The sequence below is a fragment of the Notolepis coatsorum genome (assembly GCF_963971535.1).
Source record: "Notolepis coatsorum genome assembly, chromosome: 14".
In the NCBI taxonomy this organism is placed as follows: domain Eukaryota; kingdom Metazoa; phylum Chordata; class Actinopteri; order Aulopiformes; family Paralepididae; genus Notolepis; species Notolepis coatsorum.
The window spans coordinates 77,427,943-77,441,314 of record NC_140178.1 but is presented as its reverse complement, the minus strand read 5'-3'; the positions used below and the strand labels follow the sequence as shown (position 1 = coordinate 77,441,314).

General features: G+C 40.5%; 1 protein-coding gene across 3 annotated transcripts in view; it reads right to left on the bottom strand.

Annotated features, from left to right (window-relative positions):
* septin9a (septin 9a) overlaps positions 1–13,372 on the bottom strand; it is a 253,116-nt gene that overhangs the window by 16,582 nt on the left and 223,162 nt on the right. For all 3 annotated transcript variants that reach the window (XM_084329865.1, XM_084329866.1, XM_084329867.1), the window contains 3 exons: positions 4,444–4,572; positions 1,384–1,465; positions 1,107–1,244 (listed from right to left, as the gene is read on the bottom strand). In XM_084329865.1, coding sequence (XP_084185991.1) covers positions 1,107–1,244; positions 1,384–1,465; positions 4,444–4,572 — 349 coding nt within the window. The remainder of the gene's footprint in view (positions 1–1,106; positions 1,245–1,383; positions 1,466–4,443; positions 4,573–13,372) is intronic.

The window sequence follows — 13,372 nt, the reverse complement described above, 5'->3', positions numbered from 1 at the left end:
TGTGTGTGTGTGTGTGTGTGTGTGTGTGTGTGTGTGTGTGTGTGTGTGTGTGTGTGCACACGCACATCTGTATAACACATAGTATGCCGGTAATGTGTGAACTCTATGCGGTTACAGTCGACGTTATAATATTATTGTCTGCTTGGTGAGAGAGAGTGCGGGAGCCAAAGGCAACCGGAGCCGTTCCTCTTGTCGCGCTGACACGGCGCTATCCGGGAAACGATGACTCATCAGAAATGAATGGGTGGTGGTGACTGGTGATGCATCCAGTTCCCCTCGTTCTCCTGAACCGTTCTGTTGTCTGCCAGGTGCAGGCTTTCTTTTCAACAGGGGGCAGCACTGCCGTCATTCCTGTACAACGTTGGTGGCCTCGTGACCTACTTGACATCTAGATGGGCGATGTGTTTGGGTGTGCACGTGGCTGGCGCGCGCGCACGAGTGACGAGATGACAGGCAGAAGGAGGAATGCGTGCACAGTTGCACACGTGTGTTTTTTGCATAACTTCCGGTGTGTCTGTGTGTGCATAAAAATGTTGGCTTAAAGCGACAGTATTTATCTGGGCAGTAACAATTTGGGAACCTGTGTTATTCTAGCCCTCTCACAAAATGTCCAGAACAAGAAAAACATGAAATTCTTGTCGTACTGTGGAACGTTGTACGTTGTTGAACGTCTGCCATCTTGACAAATTCCTGTATAAATTTTGTTGTATTTTGAGAATTCAGTGTTTGTGGTTCCAGTGTGTATGTACTGTATGTATGTGTATGTGTGTGTGTGTGTGTGTGTGTGTGTGCATGTGTGTGTGTGTCTCTTACTTGCTGCAATGTCACAGAGAAAAGCCAAACAAATTGCCAAATATTGCTCTGCTCTGGCTCAGCTATTATTGGCAGCTTAGCCGTGTGGAGAAGGAGGTGCTATGTGTACCCGTGTTCAGTGCTGCTTGGTCCCGATATATATTTGATTCCCTGTTTATGTAATATAATTTGTGGAACCAAATAAAGTATTCAAATATGTGTGTATGTGTATGAGTGTGTGTGTGTGTGTGTGTGTGTGTGTGTGTGTGTGTGCGTGCGCGTGCGCGTGCGTGTGCATGCGTGCGCCCTCTCACCTGTGCCCGGTCGGGGGGATGAAGTATATGCAGCAGTGGACTCTGGAGTCTGGAATCCTCTTCTTCCTGTCGATGTTGATCTCCTCCTGCAGGGACGCCTCATACTGGTCATTGATGAACTTCATGATGGGCTGCCAGCTAGGATGGGGGGGGGGGGGGGGGAGAGAGAGAGAGAGCGAGAGCGAGAGAGGCAGGGGACAAATTGAGTAAAGATGGCAAACGGATCACTGGTCTATGTTTACATTACATGGATGGTCGGCTTGTTGTATCAACCTACCAGTTCTCGTTGTTGATCTGGTCTCCAAACCCTGGCGTATCGATGACGGTCAGCTTCATGCGCACCCCCTTCTCCTCAATGTCTGCACACACACACAAACACACACACACTTATAGTAGGGATTCAGTTTTCTTTTATTCTGATTTAGCTGCTGTAGACAGGAATCTCTGTCTGTATCTATCTATCTATCTATCAATCTTACGGTTATCTATCCATCTAAATTCTAGATAGATACTGTAGCTATAGCTCTACAACACTGCACCAATATCCAGCATGTGATCATGAGGATCTGATGTTAATGAGATTTCTGAGATGTGATGAGGATCTGATGTTAATGAGATTTCTGAGATGTGAACATGAGGATGTGATGTTAGCAGGCCCTATTCTCAGGACCTGAACATAGGACTGTATATATTTCAATATTTGTCAAGATTATTTTCCCCGTTCTTCCACCTCATCTCTTTACATTGCTCATGTGTGTTGCATCCATATGAGCCGGAAAGCCTGACCTCTTCCAGGATACGGTCAAGCTGCAGGGATCGTGAGCAACAGACACGCTACTATAGTGAATCTTCCAGGATACGGTCAAGCTGCAGGGATCGTGAGCAACAGACACGCTACTATAGTGAATCTTCCAGGATACGGTCAAGCTGCAGGGATCGTGAGCAACATACACGCTACTATAGTGAATCATGCCGACAAGAGCAGGTTGAAACAACAAGTGTAACCATACTTTGTTGAACGGTCATTTGACAAGCCAATTCACCTATGTCAAGCCCCGCCCTCTTTTCGTGATATTCCTATCACAACTGTTGCTTTCCTTGGACAGCAACAGCTGTGATTGGAGGATAAAAAAATTGGTAAATTCAACAAATAAACACTGGAAGGAGTGTAAGATGCAGAGAGATAAAGTACAAGATGCAGAGAGATAAAGTGTAAGATGCAGAGAGATAAAGTGTAAGATGCAGAGATCAAGTGTAAGGTGCAGAGAGATAAAGTGTAAGATGCAGAGATCAAGTGTAAGGTGCAGAGAGATAAAGTGTAAGATGCAGAGATCAAGTGTAAGGTGCAGAGAGATAAAGTGTAAGATGCAGAGATAAAGTACAAGATGCAGAGAGATAAAGAGTAAGATGCAGAGATCAAGTGTAAGGTGCAGAGAGATAAAGTGTAAGATGCAGAGAGATAAAGTACAAGATGCAGAGAGATAAAGTGTAAGATGCAGAGATCAAGTGTAAGGTGCAGAGATCAAGTGTAAGGTGCAGAGAGATAAAGTACAAGATGCAGAGAGATAAAGTACAAGATGCAGAGATCAAGTGTAAGATGCAGAGATAAAGTACAAGATGCAGAGAGATAAAGTACAAGATGAAGGGGATCAAGTGTAAGATGCAGAGATCAAGTGTAATATGCAGAGAGATAAAGTACAAGATGCAGAGATACAGTGAAAGATGCAGAGAGATAAAGTACAAGATGCAGAGAGAGTGAAAGATGCAGAGAGATAAAGTACAAGATGCAGAGAGATACAGTGAAAGATGCAGAGAGATACAGTACAAGATGCAGAGAGATACAGTGAAAGATGCAGAGATAAAGTACAAGATGCAGAGAGATACAGTGAAAGATGCAGATAGATACAGTGTAAGATGCAGAGAGATACAGTGTAAGATGCAGAGAGATACAGTGTAAGATGCAGAGATAAAGTGTAAGATGCAGAGAGATACAGTACAAGATGCAGAGAGATACAGTACAAGATGCAGAGAGATACAGTGTAAGATGCACAGAGATAAAGTGAAAGATGCAGAGAGATACAGTGTAAGATGCAGAGAGATACAGTGTAAGATGCAGAGATAAAGTGTAAGATGCAGAGAGATAAAGTGTAAGATGCAGAGGTAAAGTATAAGGTGCAGAGAGATAAAGTACAAGATGCAGAGAGATAAAGTGTAAGATGCAGAGATAAATGTAAGATGCAGAGAGATAAAGTGTAAAATGCAGAGAGATAAATGTAAGATGCAGATAGATAAAGTGTAAGATGCAGAAAGATAAAGTACAAGATGCAGAGATCAAGTGTAAGATGCAGAGAGATAAAGTACAAGATGCAGAGAGATAAAGTACAAGATAAGTACAAGATGCAGAGATCAAGTGTAAGATGCAGAGATCAAGTACAAGATGCAGAGATCAAGTGTAAGATGCAGAGATCAAGTGTAAGATGCAGAGATAAAGTACAAGATGCAGAGATACAGTGAAAGATGCAGAGAGAGTGAAAGATGCAGAGAGATAAAGTACAAGATGCAGAGAGATACAGTGAAAGATGCAGAGATACAGTACAAGATGCAGAGAGATACAGTGTAAGATGCTCAGAGATAAAGTGTAAGATGCAGAGAGATACAGTGTAAGATGCAGAGAGATAGTGTAAGATGCAGAGATAAAGTGTAAGATGCAGAGAGATAAAGTGTAAGATGCAGAGGTAAAGTATAAGGTGCAGAGAGATAAAGTACAAGATGCAGAGAGATCAAGTGTAAGGTGCCTAGAAAGTGCAAGATGCAGAGAGATAAAGTGTAAGATGCAGAGATAAATGTAAGATGCAGAGAGATAAAGTGTAAAATGCAGAGAGATAAAGTGTAAGATGCAGAAAGATAAAGTGCAAGATGCAGAGAGAAGAATGATAGGACAAGTTATGGAGAGAATATATAGATAAGACATTCAGCAGAAGGACAATTCTTCTCTTCAACCGCACTTATTATTTTCCCAGCGTTTGGACAAAGAAGTGATTGTGCAATATAAACACGTAGTACACTGCTTGCCAATTCTTCTGGTGATTTGAGTAGGAGAGCAAATGTATTTATTTATATATTAATAACTATAAAAATGTGAGAGAGAGAGAGAGAGAGAGAGAGAGAGAGAGAGAGAGAGAGAGAGAGAGAGAGAGAGAGAGAGAGAGAGAGAGAGAAGAGAGAAATAGAGAGAGAAATAGAGAGAGAGAAAGAGAAAGAGAGAAAGAGAGAGAGAGAGAATGAGAGAATGAGAGAACCAGCAGGGGTGCAGAGAGAGAGAGAGAGAGACCATTACCGTGGCTGATGGATTTGATCTCGATGGTCTTGGGGATCTTCTCCTGGCCGGTGGCTTGAGCTGACTTACGGCTCACCTTGGATTTAAACAGCGTATTCATCAGGGTGGATTTACCCAGGCCGCTTTGACCTGCACACACAGGACAGACACACAGGACAGACAGACACATTAAAAGGGGAACACCACTCATTTTAAGAATGCACATGAATTACATATATTATTTAACACTTGAATCTCTGAATATCTCACTAACTGATCTATATATCATGCATCCCTCTCACTAACTGATCTATATATCATGCATCCCTCTCACTAACTGATCTATATATCATGCATCCCTCTCACTAACTGATCTATATATCATGCATCCCGCTCACTAACTGATCTATATATCATGCATCCCTCTCACTAACTGATCTATATATCATGCATCCCTCTCACTAACTGATCTATATATCATGCATCCCTCTCACTAACTGATCTATACAGTTACAGCCATTAGGAATGGGTACCATTCGACTGTGGTGCCGACAGGGTTGATTTTGAGGTTGAGTGCTGTTCTGTTATATGCAACCAGGAGGCGCAAAGTCTCAACATTTTCTGAAAGCCCGCTTTGTGTGCAACTCGTGAAACATTAATAAACAGATCGATTTGTTTGTGTTATTATGAGTTGCTTTGGAAAGCATTTTTTGATTGAAATGGGATGGTACAGTTAGTTTTAAGTGATGAGTAATGACATTTGCAGAATGTCGGCGTCAGTCTGTTATTGTCCCTCAATCAATACATCGGTTGAATGCCATATTTTGTTGTATTTATTACAGTATTATAATTATTTAATTCAGAATATGTCTGTAGAATCAACATTATTATACTGTACACATGAGGCGTTAAGAACACACACGCACCAGTCTCTCAGAGTTGTAAATTCAAGCTCCAACTACAAGCCTTTTCTTTATCAAACATTTATATATTTAACAAGACATTATTGTGTGTTATTATGAGTTGCTTTGGAATGCATTTTTTAATTGTACCGCTTTGTCGCAAAGCCTGACAGAACTGATCCCGATTTGCAGCGTTGATGGATAGCTGCAGGCTTCAGAAATAGGTCTCGAAATCCATAGCACATGAAGAATATGTATATCAATTTAACTTATGATGATGAAGGTAAGACAACCTTTCTCTAGGCTTTTGAAAATGTAGTCATCATGAATCTACAAGCATTTTTTGTTATCATCTGAATTTGATGATGAAATGGAAATATTCTGAAAGCCCACAGCTTTTTGTTTGCAACTGATTAATTATATCAAGTAGAGAAGGAGAAAAAGCAATACAATTTATTTACCGAACTCAAACATGCTTCACATAATTGTCTAATTATCTTCACCTATGCAATGTGAGAAAACTGTCTATTATAGTATGAGCAAACAAAATTCATTAAGATTGGACATTTGAAAAAGGTCTCAATCTGCCAGCGCATTTGCGCTGTGTATTCAAGCTGAGAACACTGCACGCTGCAGCTTGCGGCTTTTATAAATCACATATGCATATTGTATGTTGAATGGTTTAAGAAAACATGATTCTCTCTATTCTATAAGAGAATCCATAATCCATAATGCAGCGAAGTCTGTGACAGATGACAGCTAATCCAGTGGGGGGGGGGGGTTAGGGGTGGACACAAGTTCACACCTGACTGCCAAGGTGTTTAGGTTTGAGCTGTCCTGAACCACTGCTGCCCGGGCGCAGTGATTCACACATCACCTAAAAAGTGGATATCAAACAGGGCTTTTCAGGTGATGCGTGAAATCACTGTGCCCGGGCAGCAGTGGTTCGGCCAATCTTTTTTCCAAGTATATTATCTGCTTAGAAAACGAAAATGTCTAATAATTTTTTTTCTCCACGTGGTAAATACACAGGTCACAACATGTTTACAGGAACGTTTTGGAGTTGTATTTGGAATGTATTTGGAGTGACTGGGATCTAGGCTACACTGGCACACCCACTTCCAGTGAATGACGCTAAGCTAGGCTAACGGTGCGGCTGTTCCCTAAGCCTAATACATGCACAGAGAAGAAAAGGGTATGTATCTGCTTGTCTAACTCCAGGGTAGATGGCGAATAAGCTAATTTCCCAAAACGTTGGCGTGTACCTTTAGGCCTTTTATGAGCAAAAAAAATCTTTGAAAACGGTCTCGATTGTTCTTTACACAGTGTATTAACTCAATCAGCGCCATACCCAAGGATAGTCGGGTTATCTCGCCAACCGTTCAGCGCCAGACCCGAGTATAGTCGGGTTTTCATCGTTATTTCTTTTATTCGATATTTCTATTCATTACAGGCACACAGACTCAGGGTTAACATGGGGAATCATCCTGAGATCGCCAAAGTGCAATACCGGCCACATCCTCCCAGGTGGCAGTATCGAGGACCCTTTGAAACCTTATATCTTGGCCTGTGTAACGTTCAAATGTCTCCGGGCTTAGTTTTCTTTGTCAGGTGAGTGGAGCGGAACTTATCCCGATCGCATTGAGAAGCGTCAAATGCCCCCGATGCATCTGTTGTGGCGGATTATGTTGGCGACACGATGGACACCAATACTGGGACTCGCAATCAGACAATTGGAATATTCTTGTTGGGGTACCTCCTAGTGAAGGTAGGGCTGGGCGATATGGCCTCTAAATGATATCGCAATATCTTTTGGCCATATCACGATACACGATATATATCGCGATATTTTGACATTTCCTCTAAAGCACTTAAAAATGCTTGATTTAACCCTTTGATGCATATAGTCATGCCAATATGATGATTATAATAAGTCCCTGCAACATTATGTTTGCATTATTAAACCATGAAGATGCTTTAAAAAATAATTAAATGAAAATGTACTAAGAGTAGTCTACTGACACACTAATAAAAAATGTATTTACATCTAAGACAATTTATATAAAAACTCTTGGGTGCCTAAGACTTTTGCACAGTACTGTGTTTTCTATCCACTTTAGCCAAACACACACAGTAGTGTGTGTGTATATATATATTAGTGCTGTCAGGCGATTAAAAAAAATGTATCTAATTAATTACAGGATTTGTAATTAATTAATCTAATTAATCACATTTTAATCGCATTACCATTTTATGCCTCATATTCTATATTCTATAATCATATTTCAAATTGCATGTGTCCGGATGGCAGAATTCAGTACTGTATCTACAAAACCTTCTGTTTAATCATCTTCCATCTATTAATTTGCTTAGATTTTTCAGGTCTGGTCAATTTGAGCATGGTGTTATTCACAGTCAAAGATAAAAAAAAAGATTTATTGATATTCTCATTTGGTTCATTACAATTTACTCAAAATAAAATGTTCATTCAATCAATCACAGCGCAGATTGATTGATTGATTGAATGAAAATGTTATTAACAGATTGCAGAATGGGTACAATACAGTACGGCTCAATACACACAATTGTTAAGGGAATTCAGACCAGAGAAAGACTTTCGTCTTGTTTACATCAGGGTCCCCCATTTTCAATTCATAATGAATTGTAAGTAAGGGTGCAACTTGCACCGTACAATCCATTCTTTGTGGATCTAGCCCACAGTATTTCTGACAGTGGGAATACATTCCCTGAGATTCATAGATGTCCCTAGAATCAGATACCAAGAACATGCAAATGGACCATATAAAAAAAAACTGTAAATGTGTATTCTACATGCTTATGGAATGAATGAGATACAAAAAAAATATTATTATTAAAAAAAAAAAAAAAAAAATGTAATTAATTTTGAGTTAATTTTCATAACGCGATTATTTGCTGTGTAATTAATTTATCTAATTAACGCGATAAACTGACAGCCCTAATAGTGCCGTCAGGCGATTAAAAAAATTTATCTAATTAATTACAGGATTTGTAATTAATTAATCTAATTAATCGCATTTTAATCGCATAACCATTTTATGCCTGATATTCTATATTCTATAATCATATTTCAAATTGCATGTGTCCGGATGGCAGAATTCAGTACTGTATCTACAAAACCTTCTGTTTAATCATCTTCCATCTATTAATTTGCTTAAGATTCATCTTGTTTATCAGGGTCCTCCATTTTCAATTCATAATGAATTGTAAGTAAGGGTGCAACTTGCACCGTGCAATCCATTCTTTGTGGATCTAGCCCACAGTATTTCTGACACTGGGAATGCATTCCCTGAGATTCATAGATGTCCCTAGAATCAGATACCAAGAACATGCAAATGGACCATATTAAAAAAAAAAGTCTGTAAATGTGTATTCTACATTCTTATGGAATGAATGATAAAAAGAATTATATATATATATTTTTTTAATTAATTTTTGGTTATTTTAATAACGCGATAATTTGCTGTGTAATTAATTAATCTAATTAACGCGATAAACCGACAGCCCTAATATTTATATACTGCATCAGATCTACTGTGTCATGTCATCTTCTTGCTCATACTTCATGAAATAGCGTTCTATTGATAACAATTAGTGGTGTAATGTTGGCATCTGTATCCTCCACTAAAAGAAATCCTTAGTAGACTATAGAAACAATATCTATATCTGTACATATCCCTTACCTACTCACACTGCTGGCCAGTGTGACTACTACCACCTTCACTGTTCCATTTGCACTCTGGTTGGATGCCAAACTTCTTTTTGTTGTACTGTGCTGTATAATTTCCCCAAGGGGATCAATAAAGGAATATCTTATCTTAATGACAATACATGTAATGTAATCTAATCGTCAAGGACTTTGTTGATTAGTTAATTTAATCAAAAAACCTGTAAAATGTTTGTTTCCCACGGGCAATAATGGGAAAGCACCTCATACTTAACCCATTGTATCCGGGAAACACATTTGTGTGTATATGCAGGCTATATAATGCATTATTATCAGGCGTTTCAGGTCTAAATGGGTTCAGAATTGTGCTCATTCTTTTTCTGGAAATAACTCATTCAGCATGAAAAGTCTTGGTCGACTATGAGGGATGAGCCCTTCCTGATATCAATACCTTTATTACTGTTATTCCGAGGGAGGCAATAGTTGTGATTGTAGGATCAAGAAAAGAAGGCGGGGCTTGATAGGTACATTTTCAATATAATAAAAAAAATCTTTAGTATTTTAAATTCACCATTATCTGTATTCAACAGGAGACTGTACTACAATGAAATCTTTTTATAATCGGCTGATCCACCTACTAGAGTAGTCCATGCTCGTATCGGTTGTGAAGAATCAGTGCACCAACAATACTACACCCCTCTGTTCTACCATGTTTGCTGGGTCCATAAAAGGGTCCAGCGTGGAATGGTGAATGTTCTGAACAGAGGATAATACGGGTCCAGCTGGACCATAGATCTCATCCTCTTAAGACAACTGTGACAAGTCAAGTTCAAATCAACACTTGCTTGCTTTTCCCTCGGAAAGCAGCAGGAGACCAGTGACCCCCTGGAAGTTCATGTAGCATGTCGCCAGTATAATGTTTTCCATCTGGAGGAGATATACTGAGCCTCATCTCCATCTGCCTATAATAACCGTCTGTCTATATGAGACCACCTGTGGCCCCTGGCCATAAAGCAAGCGCCACCGTGGACTAACGTGTGTGTCTGTTTATATGGACCCCTCTGCCCAGGTAACCCACACACACAGTTCACTCTCAGGTTACGTCAACATTGAGGACCAGGCAGAGAGCCTTGCTGGTGTACAAACAAACAAAACGCGCACACACATAAAAAACTGGAATCCCGTTGACACGTACGACAACAGCTGCACCCTCTCAGCGAGAGATTGATGCCCCTGAGGAATGCATTTATGCCTGGAATACAGGCCAGCTGCCAATCATTTATGCCTGGGATACAGGCCAGCTGCCAATTGATTATTGTATCGAGCATGACTGAGGCATCGCTACATGTACTGAAAGACGATGCTCTCTCCAGCCTCCCATCTGCTCTCTAACAGTAAACGGTCCAGAGATATGTCTCTCAAAGGCATATCAGAATAATTTCCGTTAGTCCCATTGACTTAAAATTACGCTTAGGCATACGCATACGTGACGGTATGGTTTATTTTCTTACCATGGTGAAAAAGCTATGTATCCGGAACATCTGGAGATATCATAGATTGTCTCTGGCCCAGTTATATTAAGCTATTTAAAAAGGAGTGGAAAGAGATTTGGTACTAGCGTGGGATCTAGCGTGAATTGGTAGTAGGGATGGGTACCGTTCACATTTGAACCAATACGGTACCGGTACCTGTGAATCGATACCGGTACCCAACGGTACCTTTTTTCTGTACTTTAGTCTCTAAAAATGTAATCTACCTACCTCAGTTGTAAAAAAAGAAAAATCCAAACATCAGTAGGTAAGCGTATATTGTGCGTGTGAACGTTGACGTAAAAAAAAAAATTTAAAAAAAAATACAAAACTAACGACGTGATTCGGTAGGTACCTTTAAAAGTACCTAATTCGGTACCCATCCCTACTCAGTAGTACCGATGTAATTCGATCGGTACCCTTAAAAGTACAGGGTTTGGTACCCAACCCTACCCGGGACATTGACATCTTCCAGGAGACATGGAGGCGGCACATTCTAATGGAACCCTGCTCACCACACCACAACTGCGCACAGCCTACAAGCAGAGCACTTTAACCAGGCCCATCGTTATCACCATCAGCACTTCCATCAATAACCAGGCACATCATTATCACCAGAGCAAAAGCGGACAGATGTCTGCCTACACATTAATATTCACCTTCTCAGGCACCAAGACTGCTACACAAATGCTCAAAGCAAAAATATGGGTGACTCACCATTACAAGAGTTACGGCAACTAGTGATTGATGATTATTGTGTTTACATGATAAGCTTACATTTCATATCACACACCTATGCACTCCTGTACCTTCACCTGAAAAAAAAGATAAATACAAAAGAATAATAATAACAATTGTGGTGGTGACTGTAATGAGCTCAAGCGTTAGGCATTCATTGCGGTAATGCGCTTATCGTCACAGCACTACTTGCACTATATTGCACATAATATTTTCAGGAGTGACCCAGCCTTCATGTGCTACATGCCACAGTGTGTTACAGTAATGAGCGTGACTGGCAAATGCCTCATGAATGCTTGTGATAAACGTCAGCCAGGGGTCTGTGTGACAGGCAGCTACAGTATGCATCACAGTCAATATATTCCTCAACACACTTCCCCTGGAGGTTGTGACCCGTGTGTGGGTGAGGAGAGTAGGCGGAAAAGACAGAGGGGATACGGCAGTGTGTGTGTGTGTGTGTGTGTGTGTTGAAGTTGCTATTCAGTGGTGCTGAGTCTGCTGACATATCCCCAACATTCCATGGAGGTTGGACCTGGTGTCCTGGATACACAGCTTGGCACAGTGCCTCCCATTGAGGCTCTCCGACGGCCTGATAGGTTGGAGGATTGGAGGCGGGACACACACACAGCTGTGGAACAGGCTGATAGACGAACACTAAAAGCGGTGGAACGGTTCACAAAAAAAAATTAAAATAAAGTTCGGTGCATATCACGGTTTTGGGGTTGTTGCTTTTTGGTTCGGTACAGTTCAGCGGGGGAGAAAAACCTTGAAATGACCTGTTGCTGAAGTGACATTAATGTTGTGGCTCGATGTTATGCACAGAAATAATCATTTATATTATATATAGTTTGCTATAAATAACAACATTAAGGATTTGATGGATTTCCCGTCGGAATCTAAATGCAGAGGTTGTTTTGTGTAATACTTGAGAGGAGTGTCTTTTGCCTTCCAGGATCTCTCCTTGTGCTGGTAACGGACCAGGGTGATGCCAACTGGCCCACAACGTTAAAGGTATAGACACACCTCGTGTAGCACAACTCTCAAACTCAGTCGCTGTTTAATCCATCTCTATTGTAGACTAAACAAAATCTGTAATGCGCCTAAACAGCAGACTTAAACGATGCTGGAGAGTATTATGTGATATAGCTCATCTTGTCCACTTAGTAATCTAATAGCCATTTCCCAGACAAACTGACATAGCTGCACTCACCACCTCACCAGGACAAAGTAAAAGGTCACACTTTGTTGGATTTAAATGCAGCGGCTGGGGCTGGGCGATAAAACGATAGTGATAATTATCGCGATATATTTTGTGTGACCTGCAACAGGGCAGGTTTAAAACCAGAGACAGTGGACAGACTTGTCTTTCTTGCCTGCAACTTAAAGTAATGGCTTTGCTTGTCTAAATGACAATACTGACCAAATTGAGATTTATTTTTCTCTTGTCGATTTATTTTGTTTGCTTTCTAATTTAAAATACAGTTTGAAACCGTCTGTACACAGTAGGCTATGTGTGCTAGGAGAGCTAGTCTCCAGTTGCGAGTCATGGTGCACATGTGCCGTGGTTTGTTTATTTTTGCTTTCAAACCAGCTGCAGCCTGAGAAATGGAGTGTGAGGGGCTGTAACACTAAAGATGGTGGCAACGACAAAGAATGTCTGCAAAATAAACATACATCTGTTTAAATTTTTTTTTAATTATTATTATAATTTTTTTAACACATTCTGCGCCATGCAGTATTCCCATCTTATACCACTCTCTGCCAGTGCTGTAACCCTATGGAGTGGCTCACCTTCTTTGCAGGGCTATAACTTTTTTAATATTATAGCTATATCGACATTACTACGCACGTCACGTCAACCTGTTTGATGAAGTGTCAGTATTTCCACTCGCTCTGTTGTTGAACGAATTGTTGATTGTGGGCGGTGACAACCAGTGCCTTACTCACGTCAGCAAAACAGTCAAATCACAATGTCTTAGTTCAGTGAGGGAGGATCTCGTGAACTCGAGACTAGACTGATGAGCCAAAATGAGAATTAGAGACCCCATTGATACAAACCCCCATTGCTAGAAAAC